This window comes from Choloepus didactylus, chromosome 3 (assembly GCF_015220235.1).
Source record: "Choloepus didactylus isolate mChoDid1 chromosome 3, mChoDid1.pri, whole genome shotgun sequence".
Taxonomy (NCBI): Eukaryota; Metazoa; Chordata; class Mammalia; order Pilosa; family Megalonychidae; genus Choloepus; species Choloepus didactylus.
The window spans coordinates 106,077,627-106,094,543 of record NC_051309.1 but is presented as its reverse complement, the minus strand read 5'-3'; the positions used below and the strand labels follow the sequence as shown (position 1 = coordinate 106,094,543).

The 16,917-nt window shown below is 33.5% G+C and overlaps 1 protein-coding gene across 1 annotated transcript in view; it reads left to right on the top strand.

The window, feature by feature from the left end:
* STPG2 (sperm tail PG-rich repeat containing 2) overlaps window positions 1–16,917 on the top strand; it is a 537,907-nt gene that overhangs the window by 96,809 nt on the left and 424,181 nt on the right. The window contains 2 exon segments of the mRNA XM_037831459.1: window positions 8,593–8,705; window positions 11,667–11,778. Of these exon segments, the coding sequence (XP_037687387.1) occupies window positions 8,593–8,705; window positions 11,667–11,778 (225 nt within the window).

The window sequence follows — 16,917 nt, the reverse complement described above, 5'->3', positions numbered from 1 at the left end:
GCACCGCTCACTATCACCCCTAGTAATCCACTAGGAAAATTTTTGCTTCCTGTTCCTGCAACTTTAATTTATGCTGATCTACATGTCTTAGTTCCAAAAGGAGTGCTCCCACCAGGAGACACAATAATTCCATTCAACTGGAAGTTAAGACTGCCACCTGGCCACTTTGGGCTTTTCATGCCTCTGAATCAACAGGCAAGGAAGGGGATTACTATACTGGCTAGGGTGACTGATTCTGACTATCAAAGGGAAATAGGACTGCAACTACACAATGGAGGTAAAGAAGAGGTTTTCTGGAATACAGGAGATCTCCTAAGGCATCTCTTAGTGCTACCATGCTGTGTGATTAAAGTCAATGGAAAACTGCAACAACCCAATACAGGCAAGATTACCAATGGCTTAGAAACTTCAGGAATGAAAGTTTGGGTCACCCCCCTAGGCAAAGAACCACAGCCAGGTGAAGTGCTTGCTGAGGGTGAAAGGAACATGGAATGGGTAGTGGAAGGAGGTAGTGATAAATATGAACTACGACCTCATGACCAGTTACAGAAACAAGGACTCTGATGGCATGAATATTTCCTCCTTGTTTTGTTATGAGTATGTTTGTATTTGTCCATAAAGAAAATATTTGTTTTCTTTATCTTATTCCTTATCTTATGACATAAGTTGTATTGTTCACTTTTTTAACATTTAAGTTTTAGGATATCAAGTTCAAGAGTTACCCAAGGACCCTATTCTGGAGAGATTTAGTGCATTTCTGGTTGTATGCAGGACAGCTGAATACTGTTAGGTGAAACATAGGTCTGTCACTGTGTTCTATTTAGAGATTAACTATGGTTTAAGGTGATGTGTATAGCTGCCAAGTTGACAGGGGGTGGACTGTGATGGTTAGGTTCATGTGCCAACTTGGCAAGGTGATGGTGCCCAGATGTCTGTTCAAGGAAGCACTGGTCTAACCATTAACTGCAAGGACATTTGTGGCTGGTTAACAAACCAGAAGAATGGTCTATTAAATCATCAGCCAATTGATTGCCTATGTGGCTGATTGCATCAATGAAAGGAGTGTCTTCCACAATGAGAGAATTCAGTCAGCTGATTTAATCCAATCTTCCGAAGACTTTTAAGGGAGAAGGGAGAGAACTTTCACTTCTTTTTCAGCAAGCCAACCTCTACTGGGGATTCATTGAAGACCCTCATTGGAGTTCTAGCGTGCAGCCTGCCCTATGGAATTTGTCTTCTTCAGCTAGCCAGCCTCTCCTGGGGAGTTCATTGAAGACCTTCATTGGAGTTGCCAGCTCTCTGCTTGCCCTATGGAATTTGGACTCATGCATCCTGCCCTATGGATTTTGGATTCATGCATCCTCACTAGTTGTGTGAGATACTTTTATAGAATCTTGTATTTACAGATATCTCCTATTGATTCTGTTTCCCTAGAGAACCCTGACTAATACCCCAGTTACTGCAACTCTTTAACTGTTTTCCAGAATTCTGTTTTTGGTAGTTGTTCACAGATTCTGTAGGCAAGTGGCACTCTGGAGTGTCTCATGCCTCCATCTTGGTTTACCAGAACTCCCCTCTCCTTCATTTTTGAAGGATAGTTTTGCTGCATATATAATTTTTGGTTGACAGTCCTGTTTTTTTTCCTCTTCAGTCATTTGATTATGTCATCTTGGTGCCTTCTGGCCTCCGTGATTTGTGATGATAACTCAGCTGTTAATCTGATTAAGGATCCCTTGTGTATGATATATCACTTTCCTCTTACTCCTTTGAAGATTCTCTCTTTGCCTTTGGCTTTTGATATTAGAATTGACATATGTCTGTGTGTGTATTTCTTTGTGTATATGTTTCTTTGAGTTTGTTGAACTTCTTATATATGTAGATTAATATTTTTCATTAAATTTGTGACGTTTTCAGCAATTATTATTTCAAATATTCTTTCTTCCCTTTTTCTCTCTCCTCTCCTTCAAGGATTCCCATTATACATATGTTGGTATGCTTGATTGTGTCCCACAAGACCCTGAAACTCTGTTTATTTTTCTTCATCTGTTTTTCTTTCTTTTCTTTGGACTGGTGAATATCAATTGATTTGTCTTCAAGTTCACTGATTCTTTCTTTTGTCAGTTTGAACTTCATTGAGCCCTTCCTGTGAATTTTTCATTTTTATTATTGTACTTTTCAGTTTGAGTATTTCTGTTTAATTATTGTTTTTTTAAAAACAATTTCTCTATTTTCTCTATTTGGTGAGACATAATTTTAATATTTTCATTTACTTCTTCAAATATGTTTTTTTTCCCAGTTCTTTGAACATGTTTAAAGTAGTTGATTTGAAGTTTTTGTCTAGTATGTCCAACATCCTGACTGCCTTAGGGGTAGTTTCTATTTACTGCTTCTTTTCTTGTGTATGGGTCCTATTTTCTTATTCTTTGCATGTCTCATTTTTTTTTTTTTTAAACCTGGTCATTTTAAATGATATAGCTTGGCAAGTCTGGAAATCACTCCATGCCTCTGCCCCCACCCCCAGGGTATGCTTTTGTTGCTCTTTGTTTCTGTAGTGATTTTCCTGGACTAAATCTGTAAACTCTGAATTCTTTGTCATGTCTGTCCAAAGAAATCTCAGTGTAGTTATTTGAGAGGTCAGTTAATGATTGGACAGAGATTTCCTTAAATCCCTAGAACCAATAAGCCTCCCAACCTTTGCTGATGTGCTCTGTGTGTATGTTGATACATGCTGCACACCCAGACAGGCAGCTTGCAAGTCTGTCTTAGCTTCCACTTCCTATTTTTGTAGAGCCTCAACATCAGCTAGAGGTAAGATCTTTGCACCTTCTCAAATCTTTCTGGGTTGTAGGCACAGCCCTGGGCATGCATCTAGCCCTGGACATGCGTATAGCCCTATGCATGCATTTGGCCTTCAATATTTGGAAGGCCAGGAATATTTGGAAGTTTTTAAAAACTCCCTATAGATATCTCATTCTTAATGTTTTCTTTTAAGTTTTTTGGTCAACTTCTTTGTTCCAACACTTTTTACTGCCTCAGGCAGCTGAGATGTTAAACAATTGTGACTGAATTTTTTCCTTAAAAAATCCATCCATCCTTACCACAGGAAAATGGCTGTTTATATTGAATGATGTTTGAGGCACTGAAATAAAGACAAACTCTGTTAAAGGGTATTTCTGGGGTACTACCAGACAATTCAACTAATGTAATTTTATGTGAATAGTAGTTTTGGGTGCTGCAAACCTCTTCTGATCCATTGCTTCTAGACTGCTGGTTTTCTCTGTGATTGTAGGGTTGTTGGTTTTCAAGACTACCAGCATCTGGGGAAAGGAGGATGGTAATAAGGCAAAGGTTCTAACTGGTTGTTAGAACACAAAGCTGGCTGTTCTTACCAAGATCATGTCATTTTTCTTGAACAAATGCTCCTTGATTGTTTCAAGCCTTTGGTTAATTTTCAGAGTTCTGAAAAAGTTCATTTTGATACATTATGCTGCTGTTCTCATTGCTTTTTGGTGAGTAGCTTTTCAAATGTCCTCATTTTGCCATTTCAGCTGTTGTCACTCCTGAGTTTTTAAACTGTCAAAATCTTACAGATACCAGAAACTGATTAGCATTTTTCCTTGGAACATTAATTGAAGCTGAATTCCCAGCTGAGCCAAAGTCTTTCTTATTCAACTTGAAGCTTAAATATAGAAAACTAGGTTCTATCAAATGAAGTAGGGACATCTGTGAATACTTGAATGACTTGAAGTGTTGGAGGACCCTTGCCACACTGTGCATCTGAATAACTTTTCATTTTCTCACAATCTTTTTTCAGTGGGTGTGATGACTTGGCCCAATAGGTTCATGTCCTTTGACTATGGTACGAATTCCTCATGGATCCAACAATGCTTTGCAAAAACGCAAGAGAGGAGCTATACATAAGACATAATTGAAGGAATTGTTTGGGTTAGACAGTTGTAGTAGGACCCAGAAGAGAATATAGAGTTAGTGGTTGGATCATCAAGAAGGAGAGTACAGTTTGATTTTATAAATTTGGTTCCTTATGGACTGCACTAGAAATGATGTATTTGATGCTCAAAAATAGATAGTGCCAGATATTTTAAGAGCTTGATGAACTGCTGCATGCTATAAAACTTATGAAGAACCAGATTACCTCTTGTAAAATGGAGAGTAAGAATTGTGAGTTATAGACATGTCTCCTTTTCACATCCTGATAATTCCCATTTCTTTCTGGCCATGGGATATTTTGCTCCAAGAATGTTTTACTCTTTAGCTCTATACTATACCTCATTATTCCATCATCCTGGTAATAACACTATAATGATTAGTCTTCACTAAGAGATGGTGGCAAATATCTTAGATATTTGAGTAAAGTGTGATTAATAGAACATAGGAGAAGAATTCTGTAAAATTCACAGTAAGGTTCGTAGAAATCTTGTAATCTGATATTAGGATATTCTCCCCAATGTGAAGAACAAATTTATAAGAGGTAGTGTGATGTAGTCTGACGACCTGTTTTTTTCTTGGCTCTATCATTTAATAGTTATTTGTCCTTGGCCAAGTTACTTAACCTCTTTGTGCCTCAGTTTCCTCATATGAAATATGAGAATAATAATAATATGCTGCTGCCCATAGGTGATATGAAAATCAAATGAGTCATGTAAAGTACTTAGAATAGTTCTGTACACATAATAAATACTATGAGTATTTGTTTTTACAGCACCTTGTATTCCTTACCACCAAGAAAGATATAAGAAATATACTCGATAAACAATCATACAGAAAGCAAAGTGGCTAATTTAATTAACTTGATGAATAAAAAAACTTCTGTATGGATTAATATGCTTGGAATAAATATTTCTGTTTCACAATAGTCATAGACCCTCGACCTTAGTTTAAACAATTCCCTGATTACTCTTCACTTAATAAATCTCAGAAAGTAATTCTTGCTTCAAAATTATATTTTTTGTAAATACTATTTCTTCATTTCAGAATACTGTCATGTGTTAGAAAGCCTGAATAATGCTTCTAAGTTTCCCTAGATGTACAAAATCTCTTTCACATATGACTAAGCATTACTTTCACATATAAAATTTGATTTCTTTCTGGCTAAATAATTACTCATAGAGGACAGAAATAATAAGAGAAAAATTCATTTCACACTTTTAATATGTTCAATTTCTTTGATCACCCTTTTAGTAATTATTGAATCAATCCAACTTGTATTTATTAGAATAAAAATCTAGATTGACTTTAAGAAATCCTGATATGTAAAAACATAGATTTACATATAAATTAGACACATTTTTCTTGCTATTCAAGAAGTTTGCATTTAAATTGAATTGTGATATTTCCTGAATCCCCAGCCTGTGTTTGAGAGAACAGGAGGTTGGGAGGCAAAGCCTGAGCTTTGAACAGCTGAAGGCTTTTTTTTTTTTTTTTCTGTTTCTCTTGCAGAAAAGCACAGGGTCTTCACAGACCACTGTGAAATTGATACTGTAGTAATGTTAATTAAAATATTATCCAAATTTCTGATAAATGTATGTAGTTCTTTAGCTGCTTTTCAAGATGGTATTATAGTGCTCTCAATTTAAAGATGAGAATATTAATAGGAAATAAAGAAAATAATCCAACAGATGGGGAATTATTATAGTTCTTCTATTGAGTAGTGAATAACATTTGTTGAAGGAATCATATATCACTTATATATAGAAGCAACCTTGGAATTGAAGTATATAGACACTGGCCAACAACTGATAAAGTTTAGCTAACTTGAATCTGTACAGAGAAATTTTATATATAAATTATTTGGCATAATATTTTGAATTATAAAATTTGGTTTCATTATTTTTTAGAAGAGCCCAGGGAACCATCAAAAATCTACTTTTTATAGGTGGATTTTTAAAGCAATGTTTGTGGTTGGAATTCTGACACTGACATATTTGCTAATGATAGCATGCTGGGAACTACCTACGTTGCAACATTGGAAAACAGTCCATTAGTGTTTGAATTGATGCACTTTGAAACTTCTAATGCTTCACAAATTCTGTTTCCATATTTAATTATGGAAAAGACATGGGGGGAAAGTTGCAAAGCCCCTCTTCATTCATTTCATTGTCACTGGGTGTGGTAGACAGTACTTCTTCAAGTTATATTACAACATTCACTTAAAATAATGCAGCTCCATGCTGAGTTTGCATATATTAAGTCATATTTTATTTGCTAATGACTTTACAAGTTGACAGTGACCTTGAAATTGCTATTGTCAACACTTCTTGACATAAAGAGTGTGTGGTTTAGAGTTGAGTGCATCAATTTATTCTTCATGTCGTGCCTGTATTTTTGAAAGGCCTTTAAATTTAATTTGAGATGTAACATTTATCTGAGTAATGCAGAATTTGTGAGAGTTACAGAAGATTTTGCTAATGTCTTGAATGATATATATATATATATATATATATATATATATATATTTCTTTCTACTTTCTACTGGATTACCTTTAAAATAATTAAATAGTTGAACCACAAAATTTCAGTCCTCATAAACACTCAATGTTTAGCATTGCTACTCTTTTGACACTAAGATTTTCTTACTGGGCAAAGGTCCGTGATTAACTGCTTTCCTTTCTGTAAGTTTGGTTTTCACATTTTCCTTCTGGGTGACTTGTTCTGTTAGTTCACCAGACATCCCCAAAACATGTCTGATTCCTCCTTGGACACAAGCTGATAGCTCCCTGTTTCCCTACCCCCAACTCCTTCACCCTCTAACACACAGACAAGGAAGAAACAAGGGGATATACTAAAATCAAAGCAGGGAAAACTTCAGAAAACTGTAATTCGATTTCTTCAATTTTGCATGTATTAAGAAAGAATAAATAATGGTTCCATTTCACTTCATGCAAACATCAAGGTTCTGTCAGAGATTGTGTTGGTGCCTATTTAATTTCTTCTTGTCAAGTAGGGATAGAAAGGAAAGTTTAGCTTTATTGTGTTTTCATTTTATAATATCTGAGGGCTAGTTGTTTGTAATAAGTTAAAGGAAATAAAAGTTAGAAGTTTTCACACAGCAGGGAATTTCAGTGCTTCCCAACTTCTTTTTGGATTTTGTGGTGGTGATCCAAAGCTGTTTGGAGTGGTATCTATCTAACTGGAAAGTTGGTTCTTGTTAGGGGCCGGTGGCCATGCTTCTACTTTATCTCCAACTACCCATGCCAAGAAGAAAAAGAATGCTAGCGTTCTCTCTCATTACTTCAAGTAATGGCACTAGTGAAAATCTCCAAAGGTACTAGTAGGTTTGAGGACTACTCCCTACTCAAGACCCCTTCCTTACATCCAATTCCCACTTTTCTGGGGATGTTTGTAGGGTTCTGCTGGTACTCTTTTCATATGCAGTGAATTCTAGTCTCTGCTGTGCCATATATTGCAGAAACTCCTTCTTAAGTTTCAGGCACATGAATGACACCTTCTCCTAGTTTCTGGCACTGAAATGTGTCTATTTTATATACTTCTTTTGCAATTTTGGGGGGCTGGGGTGGGGCAGTTAAGGGTTTAATTCAGCATTTTGACCTGAAATTATTCTTTTTTCAATAATATTGCATTAATGTTACTTATGATGGTAATTGACAGAGATTAGTTCTGCTCTAGAAGAGTAAGAATCACCTACAACAATGGAGACCTTGTTTTATGCAAATTATAAGTTTATGCTATAGGATTTTATTCAGTATATATTAATTTTATTAATACAAGCTTGTTTTAACACTGTATTTTTACAAATGTAAATTAAAAGTAAGTTAAATAGACTAGAGTTTACCTTCTACCATCAATTTAAAAAATGAGTTTTTAACCAAAGTTCTTAGATGATTGTCAGTTTAGAATATATTAGGTAGAAGAGAATTTCTGTAAGATATGCTATACATTACCTTATTAGTTTCTGATGAAACCAGGTGCTTTAACATCACTAAAGTGAAGTTTTTAATGATTCATGCCTAATTTGCGCATTTATTATAGTGAATATAAAGGAAAGATGATTGTTGAATTCTCATGTCATAAATAATTCTTTGGCATTAAAGGACTAATCCTGACCCCAGGATTTGATAGCCTTAATGATAAAATGAATAGAGGTAGTGTAACTCTGAAATATTTACATGAATATATTATAGTTTAAATACCTGTTAATTAGAAGTTATCTAATGTCTATTGGTGATGTTTACACTTTCTCATCAGCTTAACTATGGTTATTTTAATAGGCCCTCCCATTCCCTAAATCATACAGTGCCCTGTATTTTTTTTTATGAGTAATTTTCCTTGCTCTTAGTTTTAGATTGCTGATCATACTACCAAGAGCAATGCTATTTGTATTGGCTGAGAATATTCTAGAGTTAGAGTTTTCTGGGAGTCCTGGATGTGGAATCAGGAGTGGAATGGGACATGGCAATTGTAACTTAGCTTGCGATATATCAAAGATGACTTTAACGTTAACCAGTGGAACCCCGTTGCTGAAGCTAACCTTGCTTTATATTTAGACTTAAAAAGCATTAAACATCATATCATAACTTGTTTAAACTATACCCCATCTTTGCTTTTCTTTTTTAGGATGTTTTCAATGCAACTTTGAAATACAAAGGGATACATTTTGGCAACTCTTTAGGAAGACGAGAGCTACCTAGAAAGTCAGGGCCTGGTCCTGGACAGTATGATATTGTCCAGTAAGTAGAAAATGATGTATAAATGTATAAATTAATACTTTAATGTAGTTCTGGACTATAAAGTATCCCAATAATTCAGACTAAGCTATGTTGTTATGAAAGGAATAATCAGTATGAAAAAATCCAAGAAGTATTATATTTTGGAGTAAAATACATAAAAGTGCTTGCTTTTTTATGAGCCAGATCCTGTGCTACCTGCTTCACCTTTATTATTTAATCTACATGTATAGTTACTATTGTTCTATCTATTTTATCAGTGAAAAATCTGAGAATCACAGAGGATGATTAACATAGGATCATACAGCTATTAAGTGGCAGAGCTGCAGTTTAACTTGAGTCATGTTTGATTATAAAGCCCATGGATCGAAATACTAAAATTTGTCTGGTTTTAGTCATAAAATAAACAAGAGGTCAGAGAAAATATAAAAGAGTGTGACCCAGGATTCTCCGTCTTGTCCCTGGTTCTAGTCTCCATTCCTCTCATTACATGATGGATTTAGAAGATATTTTTAGTTAGTGTGAGTCAGAACTATACCAATAGGTTGGAAGTAATAGTTATGAAGTTGTAACTAGTAAATACTATTATGGTAAAATAACTCTTTCTATCTTTATTTTCTCCTACTCCTACAATGAGGCCTTATACATGAGTCTATGGAAGGCAAAATTGAGTAACAAATACCATGTTGTCCTCAGAATCTACCATACCTTCTGATGATTAAATTTATTTTATAGAGTCTAGCTTCTCTGCCTGATTCTTTCTTTCTCATAGGATGAGCTTTCTCCCAAGAAGTTCTGTAGTGGTTATGTATCCAATTAGTTTACCAGACAGATTCAGACATATCTGTATGCCAGCAGTGGACATACCTTAGGCTCATTCGTGGACACATTCATTGAACAAACATTGTTTGAATTCCTTTTACATGCCAGGACTGAATATAGTAACTGAGAATAAAAAGAGTCAAACATGGTTCTCACTTTGGGGCCTTTACAATGTAGTCCATTGTCTTTTTCACTCTTTCACTCTCCTAATATGCAAAATACATCTTGTATTTATATTGTTTTGGTAGTTATGCTAAAACTTTAACATACAAATGTAACAATAAATTCTAAACTTAATATTTTTATCAATCTTTCAAAGCACATAAAGTCTCTAGAATATTTTAACTCTGATTATCCACTTCTTAACATATGCTTTTGTTGTTTAGTACTTTAGTCCTATCCTTTACTTCTCCCAGATTGGTTTGCTAATTAATTAATGAATTTCAGTTTTATTGAGGTATAATTAATGTAAATAAAATTAACTTCTTTTCTGGTATATAGTTCTATGATGATTGCTTTTCATCCATTCCACTACACCTCTGACTAAGTACCCCAGCCATAGCAGGACTCTTTCTAATCAGTGTTGCTCTGATTTTGTTTCATGGTTTTCTCCTTTTGGTTTTTTTTACTTCCCAAACCTCCCCCTCCAGGTCTCCCCCTATTTTCTTATGCCGTTGCTTTCTCTTTGACTTTAAAAATTTTCCCTATTCCTCCTCTTCTTCTATTTGTACTTTTACTTACTTCCAGGAATGTATTCATTTAGACTGCTTTCCTTACCGTTTCAGTTATTTCACTATTTCCACAACCTATCTATTTGCTCTTTAGTATGACTGTCTTTACTGTATCTTTTATTTGGAGTTGTCTTAGTTCTTTCTGGCAATTGACATTTCCTAATGTTCTTTTTTGAACTATTTGTGATTGAGTTAGAATTATTCTGGGAGACTTGGTATAGTATGAAAGTGGTTATACTTGGCCACCCTAAATTGAAAGATGAATTTATAAGTCTCTTTTTGGGAAAGACACAAACCTAAATACAGTGTGAGACTTCTGATATCCCAAATGTAAATTTGTTATCCATAAGCCTGTTTGAGGTTTGAAAACAAGTTCACTTCTTGAATTTTGTGAGAATAAAAATCAGTGAAGAAGTCAGCATTTAACAGTGAACTGGGATGTTAAATGCATATTTAAATCATAGCAATGCAGAGCAAAGAAAATAATGGCAATTATAGCTTAAGTTTTTGTTTTTATGTTTTCCTCTTATTTGAATATTATGTGCTTATGTTCAGTATAGTTTGTTGGAAATGCTGAATATGATAGATTCTTTGGAATTCTGCTTAAGAAATAGTAATCAGGATAGCTGATTTAAGTATAATTTTTGTAATAATAATAATTAATAATTATTGTGTGTTTTTTTTGGGCCATGTATGGCACTAAGCACTTCACAGATATTATGTACTTTAATCATTGCCACCTAGAGAATTGGATATTACTCTTTCCAATTCCTGAAGAAGCAGCTGAAGCTGAGAGAAGTTAGGTGGTTTGTCTAAAGCCACACAACGGTAGTGGCATTGCAGGGATTTCCATCAGGCAGGCTGACTCCAAAGCATGGGCTTTTGTCACTATTTTTTTAGTTTCCAATATTTTCTTGAGATTGTCTAAATTGTCTAAAGAAAATAAGCTTCTTTTTCATGATCAAAGATCCTTTTTAAATGAACTTTTCCTGATTGTTTTATTATATAAATAGCATGGGGCTGTTTCCCCCTTATTTTAGTAATAGTTGAAATAACAAGGGTTTGGGGAATTTTAAAGGCCTTTATGGTAAATAGAATACACAGGAAACTTTTTTGATAGCTTTTAATTTCAATTCATGATGCAAATCCCATTTCCTGTTGTCTTTTTAGAATTAAAATTAGAATAGGTTTATAATAATGCTCTGAATAGGAAAAAGCAAAACTAACCAATATAAATGAATGCACTTTACAAAATTTAGAGTATATTGGTCTAATACACCTAGATGATCTTATTATTGCATACTTTTTTTTTTTTTTTAGCAATTTAGGAAATGTAAATTATTCTCTTTGCTTGTATAAACATTTATATACTTGAAAATGAGAACTCAATTTCTCTCTGAATTTTCTAAAGGGAAAAAGTATCACATTATGAAAATATTAACATCAAGAAAGAGCAACAGCAAAATTATTGCTCATTTCTCCCACGTTTTTATGAACTAATAGTATTGCAGGAAGAAAAAAAGGTGAGTAGAAAAGTAGCTGTTTCCTCTATTTTCTAGTTTTTAAGATCATTGAATCCTCTGATCTTGAAGTTAGAGTACCCTCAAATCTACTGTGCCTGGTATCTAATTAATTGTCACTCAGTGAATGTGGAAGGAACTGTGTTTAGTATCTCTGTCAAGTAGTCACTGCTTGAACACCTCTAGTAATAAAGAATTCACTATATCTAAGTTTTCTTGTTTCAGTAGTGGACAACTTTATTTCTTAAAATGCTCTTCTTAAACGGACCTAAATTTACCTATTCATCATTTTCCCTCTTTCTATGACTTTTTTCCAATTCCTTTTAACTTTTTGTAGCAAAGATAAATGTTCTCGGTATCTTTGTTCTCATTTTTTGACTTCAAGGTAACTTAATTTCCTTTGAAATCATCTAGGGACCTTCTTCAATTTGTGACTATCCATTTTTTAATGAAATCTAGATCTAAACGTTAATATTCTGGATATGGTCTGATTAGTACATTTAAGATTTTCATCTTCTTTGTTCCGGATAGTGTATGTTTATTAATATAAAACCCCAAATCCCATTAACATTTTTTATTGCCATATTTCAGTTTACTCAGTTGAAACTTATAGCTAAAAAAAAATCTTTAGATTTTCCTTGAGTATCTAATTATGCTTAAACTTAAAAACTTGGAGAATAGAGAATGAAAAATTTTAAATCCACTTAGAGGTAAGATTCTCAGTTAAAAAATCAATAACTATTTTAGTGAGATTTTTCTCTTGCATTGGATTTCCTCAGTCTTCCTCTGAATGTTAATTAGCAATGCAAAATATTGTTTAGAGAAATATTATAAAAAGACATAATAACAAGATAATACAATTACTTTTATAGACTAGCAATTATAAATCTTAAAATAGATAAAATGTCTTAGTTTAGAATAAGTGGAATTTAATAGCTAAAATTATTTTAAAATATAATCACAAAAAGGTGAAAAAAGTCTTTGGTTTCCCATTAAAGTTTCTTTTATCAATAGAATTTATTTTAGAGGTAATTTCTTCTTTGAATGTCAGTAAAAATATGTAAAACTTAAAATCAAAGATTTATTTTCTGTGTAAGTTGACTTTTTAATGAAAAACTATCTCCTGAGATATTTAGAAATCTTACTGGTAAATTATTTTAAAGCCTTCTTTCATAGTGATACTTCATATTTTTCAAAGGGAAAAAGAAGTTTATATTAGATGACTTTTAAAGTAATATCATGGTATGTTTATCATTGCGTTATTTTACTTTGCTGCTGAGATTTCTATGGTGAGAGATAATTTTTTTTGAAATTGTGGGATGGTTAATATATTAACAGGAAGAATATTTATAATTGGTACAATGGAATACATTTCATATATTTAAAAATTAGCATCGGTGCATTTTTTCTATTCTTTTGCTTATTAACTTGTAAAATCTTCACTTGATTGCTTGTTCTGATCATGGATGGTACTGTGTATTTCCATTGTATCTTTAGTGTTTAACACAGTGCTAGAACATGGTAAGGGCTCAGTTAGTACTTACTTAATAAATACAAGAAGAATACAAGAAGGGACTAAAGCATTTCTTTTTTTTAAAAAAAAACAGCAAACTCATTTTATATTTTACAGAGATACTTAAGGTTTTTAAATATTATTTTATGCACTTGTATGAAGATATTAATATGTTGACATCTTAACTTTTTAGTTCACTTTTAGGAAAATAATTTCTGAATCTGACAGTCCTCTTTCATCTTCAGATACTTCTACCATTACCCTTTTGCTTTCCTCTTGTATTCTTTTCCATTTTCAATTATTGTAAATTATGTACCACAATATTAATCTCACTATTATCCTATTGTACATCACTGTTATTTGCTACACATGGAAAAACTCTAGAAGATAATGAACGGTAATCCTAGAAATCTTGGTGTGTGTTTGGGGTGGGCAGAGGAAAGATGTGAACACTAGAGAGCTAAATATTTGATTGCTTCTTGGTGTTTTCCTTTCTAGTGAGATTCAATATACCATTTAAATTTGAGAACATACTTAAGGGTAATTTACCTCTGATTATGTATATGCTTTGAAATATGCTTTAAAACAATATTTTTGATTTTACTCAGGAACATGTTTATCTATTGTGAGTATATGTAATGTGTTTCTTTTTCTTTCAAAAATTAACCCTGTGAGAACAATTTGATAAGTTAGAATTTGAAGTATTAAAGAACATTTATTAATGTAAACAGGCAATGTGAAAGTATTGGCATATTCTGTATATTCAGTGTAATATAGAACTAATAAATACTTGCTACAAAATGAAGATTTGTGCAACAAGTTTTTCCATCAGAGCATTGTGAAACTAGAGAAATAAAAGAGAAGGAATAATGTTTCCTTTCTTTACTCTATAGTGATCAAAAAAGTAAGGGATTAAATTGAATGAGCTAATTGAAATATTGGAACTTTTTTGCTTATGGCATTTCTCAATACTTTATTTTGTAACAGTAAATACCTTTTTATGACATAGAAATATTTACTTTAAAATTTGGGATAATGAGGGAAAATGAACTGTTTTCCATTTCCTAAACTACAAATTTATCTGCTTATATATTGCTAAATGGAGTCTCCTAGTCATTATTGTGACATATTGAATCATTAAATTTTCTGTTATTTTATGTTCAAAACTAAATGCTGACACTTTATGCATATTGTAACACACTTCATTCACTTCTTTAACTGCCATGATTATTTTTGCAAATTGTATCATTGAAAAACAGAAGGCAGAGCTTTTCATGAAGGTATCCATTAAAAGAATGTAAAGAAATTTAGATACTGATGTTATAAGCTAAGTGATTGTTGCCCTAAAGCACTGCATAGTTCCTTTCTTTCTAGCTTTACCAAATCAAGCAGAAGCCCTGAGGCAGATTTTCTTCTGGGATAACTACATGGTCAGCAGCAGCTACAGAGTGCCAATGATTATCTGCTGATATGGGATAAGACTGAGTAATATGAATTTTAGAGTGCGGACTTGAGCTCTTTATGGAACATGGGCTAAGTATTACATGTAAGGGGAATGAAAGCCTGAAAAATAGTCTGGATACATATTTTGGAGGACCCCAAATGTCAGACGAAGTATTGCTTTAAATTTATGAGCAATAAGAGCCCACTGAGTGCATCTGATCAGAGGATATTTGAGCTATGTTTCAAGAAGATTCATCAGGCAGTAATAAAATATATGGAGAGAGAGTCTAGCCAGGTTCCTACAGAAGTCAGATGAGAACTATTAAGACCCTTATTGGAGCAGTGTTAGTGGAAATGAAAATGAAGGAAGAATCATGAAGGAGGTTGCAGAAGTAGAGCTGACCAGACTTGGTAGCTGATTTTGTGTGTGTGTGTGTGTGTGTGTATGTGTGTGCGTGTGTGTGTAGGTAATTGAGTGAGAAAAGGCAGGGATGACATATAAGTTACATATAATTTGGGTAACTGTGCCATGAGCAGACATGGTCATCACAGAAGGATGAGCAGGCTAAACAGAGAAAGTGACAGTTTCAGTTTCTAATAATTTAATTGGAGAAAATTTACCATCAGAGAGTTGGAACTTTGAAAATAGAATTATGGCTAGAGATACTTATTTGGAAGTCATCCTCATGAAGGTGATAGTTGAAATGATAAGATGGCTACAGAAGACAATATGGAGAGGAGAAGAAAATTCAGAACAGATCTTTGGGAACACTGACAGAGATTCAAAAATGAAAAGGTATGGAAATATATTTATCTCTAAAGAAAGATGGTCGGAATAAATTATTAAATGAAAAAAAGCAGATTGTAACATGGTTTGCACAATATGGTTTCATTTATGTAACTATGTAAATATATATACATATATTCACAGTAAAATGTTTAAATGGGCTAGCTCAAAGTGAAGAGATTATGAATGATTTTAATTTATCCTTTTTTGCTTAGTTGACTTTTGTATTAGTCTATAATGAGTATGTAATGTAATTTTAAAAGATATAATGAAATTGGAAGAAATTTTATAAAGGAAGAGATGGTGGAGAAGAATTCAGGTTTTGTGTTTAATAAAAGAGGTCGTTGTAAATATGGAGATAGCAGTTTTGGTAGCAGATGAAAGTTATATTCAATGGAATGAGGGAAATGGGCCAGGCTGCAGAAGCACTGAAAATATATTAATACTACTCTTTCAAGATTTTTGGTGGGAATGGAAGGAGAAAAGTTGGATGGTAGATTGAGAGGATAATAGAATGGAGGCAATTTTATTTTTGGAGTGATGCGCATTCTTAGAATAGTTGGATGATCCAATGGAAATAAAGGAGTTGCAGAAATACATAGATGTGTTAATATAGTAATTTCCATCAGCAGATAATAAGCAAAGGGATCCAAGGCATAAACAGCTGGTTGTATTGGAGAGGAGGAGAAATACCTCTTTCTCTAAGAAAAGAAAGAAATAATGGGTGATAAAATAGAGTAGGGGTCAGGAGACTTTCTGTAAAGGGCCATGTAGTAAGTGTTTAGACTTTATGGTCCGTATGGTTTCTTCCACAACTTGTAGCATGAAAGGAAACAATAGACAATACATAAACGAATAGTGTTCTAATACACTAATACAATAGTGTTCTAAAACTAGTGTTCTAGACAGTGATAGGCTAGATTTAGCTCACAGGTCGTGGTTTCCTGACCCCTAAAAGAGAAATACTGAAGTATGTGGGAGATAAGTTCAATAATTTTATTTGGATGGCCTATATTGTTTTAGTGACTTATGCAACAAGATCCTCTCCAGAGAATGAGGAAAGGGGTTCAGCACTTGAGAAAAATGTAATATACCTGGGGAATCTGACAAGGAGTTAAACTGAGATAAATGAAAGAGTGGCACGTCAACAGAAAGAGGTCCCATTTGATAGTGGCCAGTATAAGCTTGCTGTTGACAATATCAGGGGAAGACTGTTTTTTATGGCTTATACAGTGTTGAAGATTCAAGCTATAACTATAGTGAAATGGCAAGGGTTTGAGGCAATAAGAGTTTCCAAGGCCAATATGGTTAACCATGGGATCAAGGCTATGTTGAGGGATAAAAGAAATTAGAAGGTGTTTGATGTGAAAATAAAAGTCAACAGGAGTGTTCTAGTTTG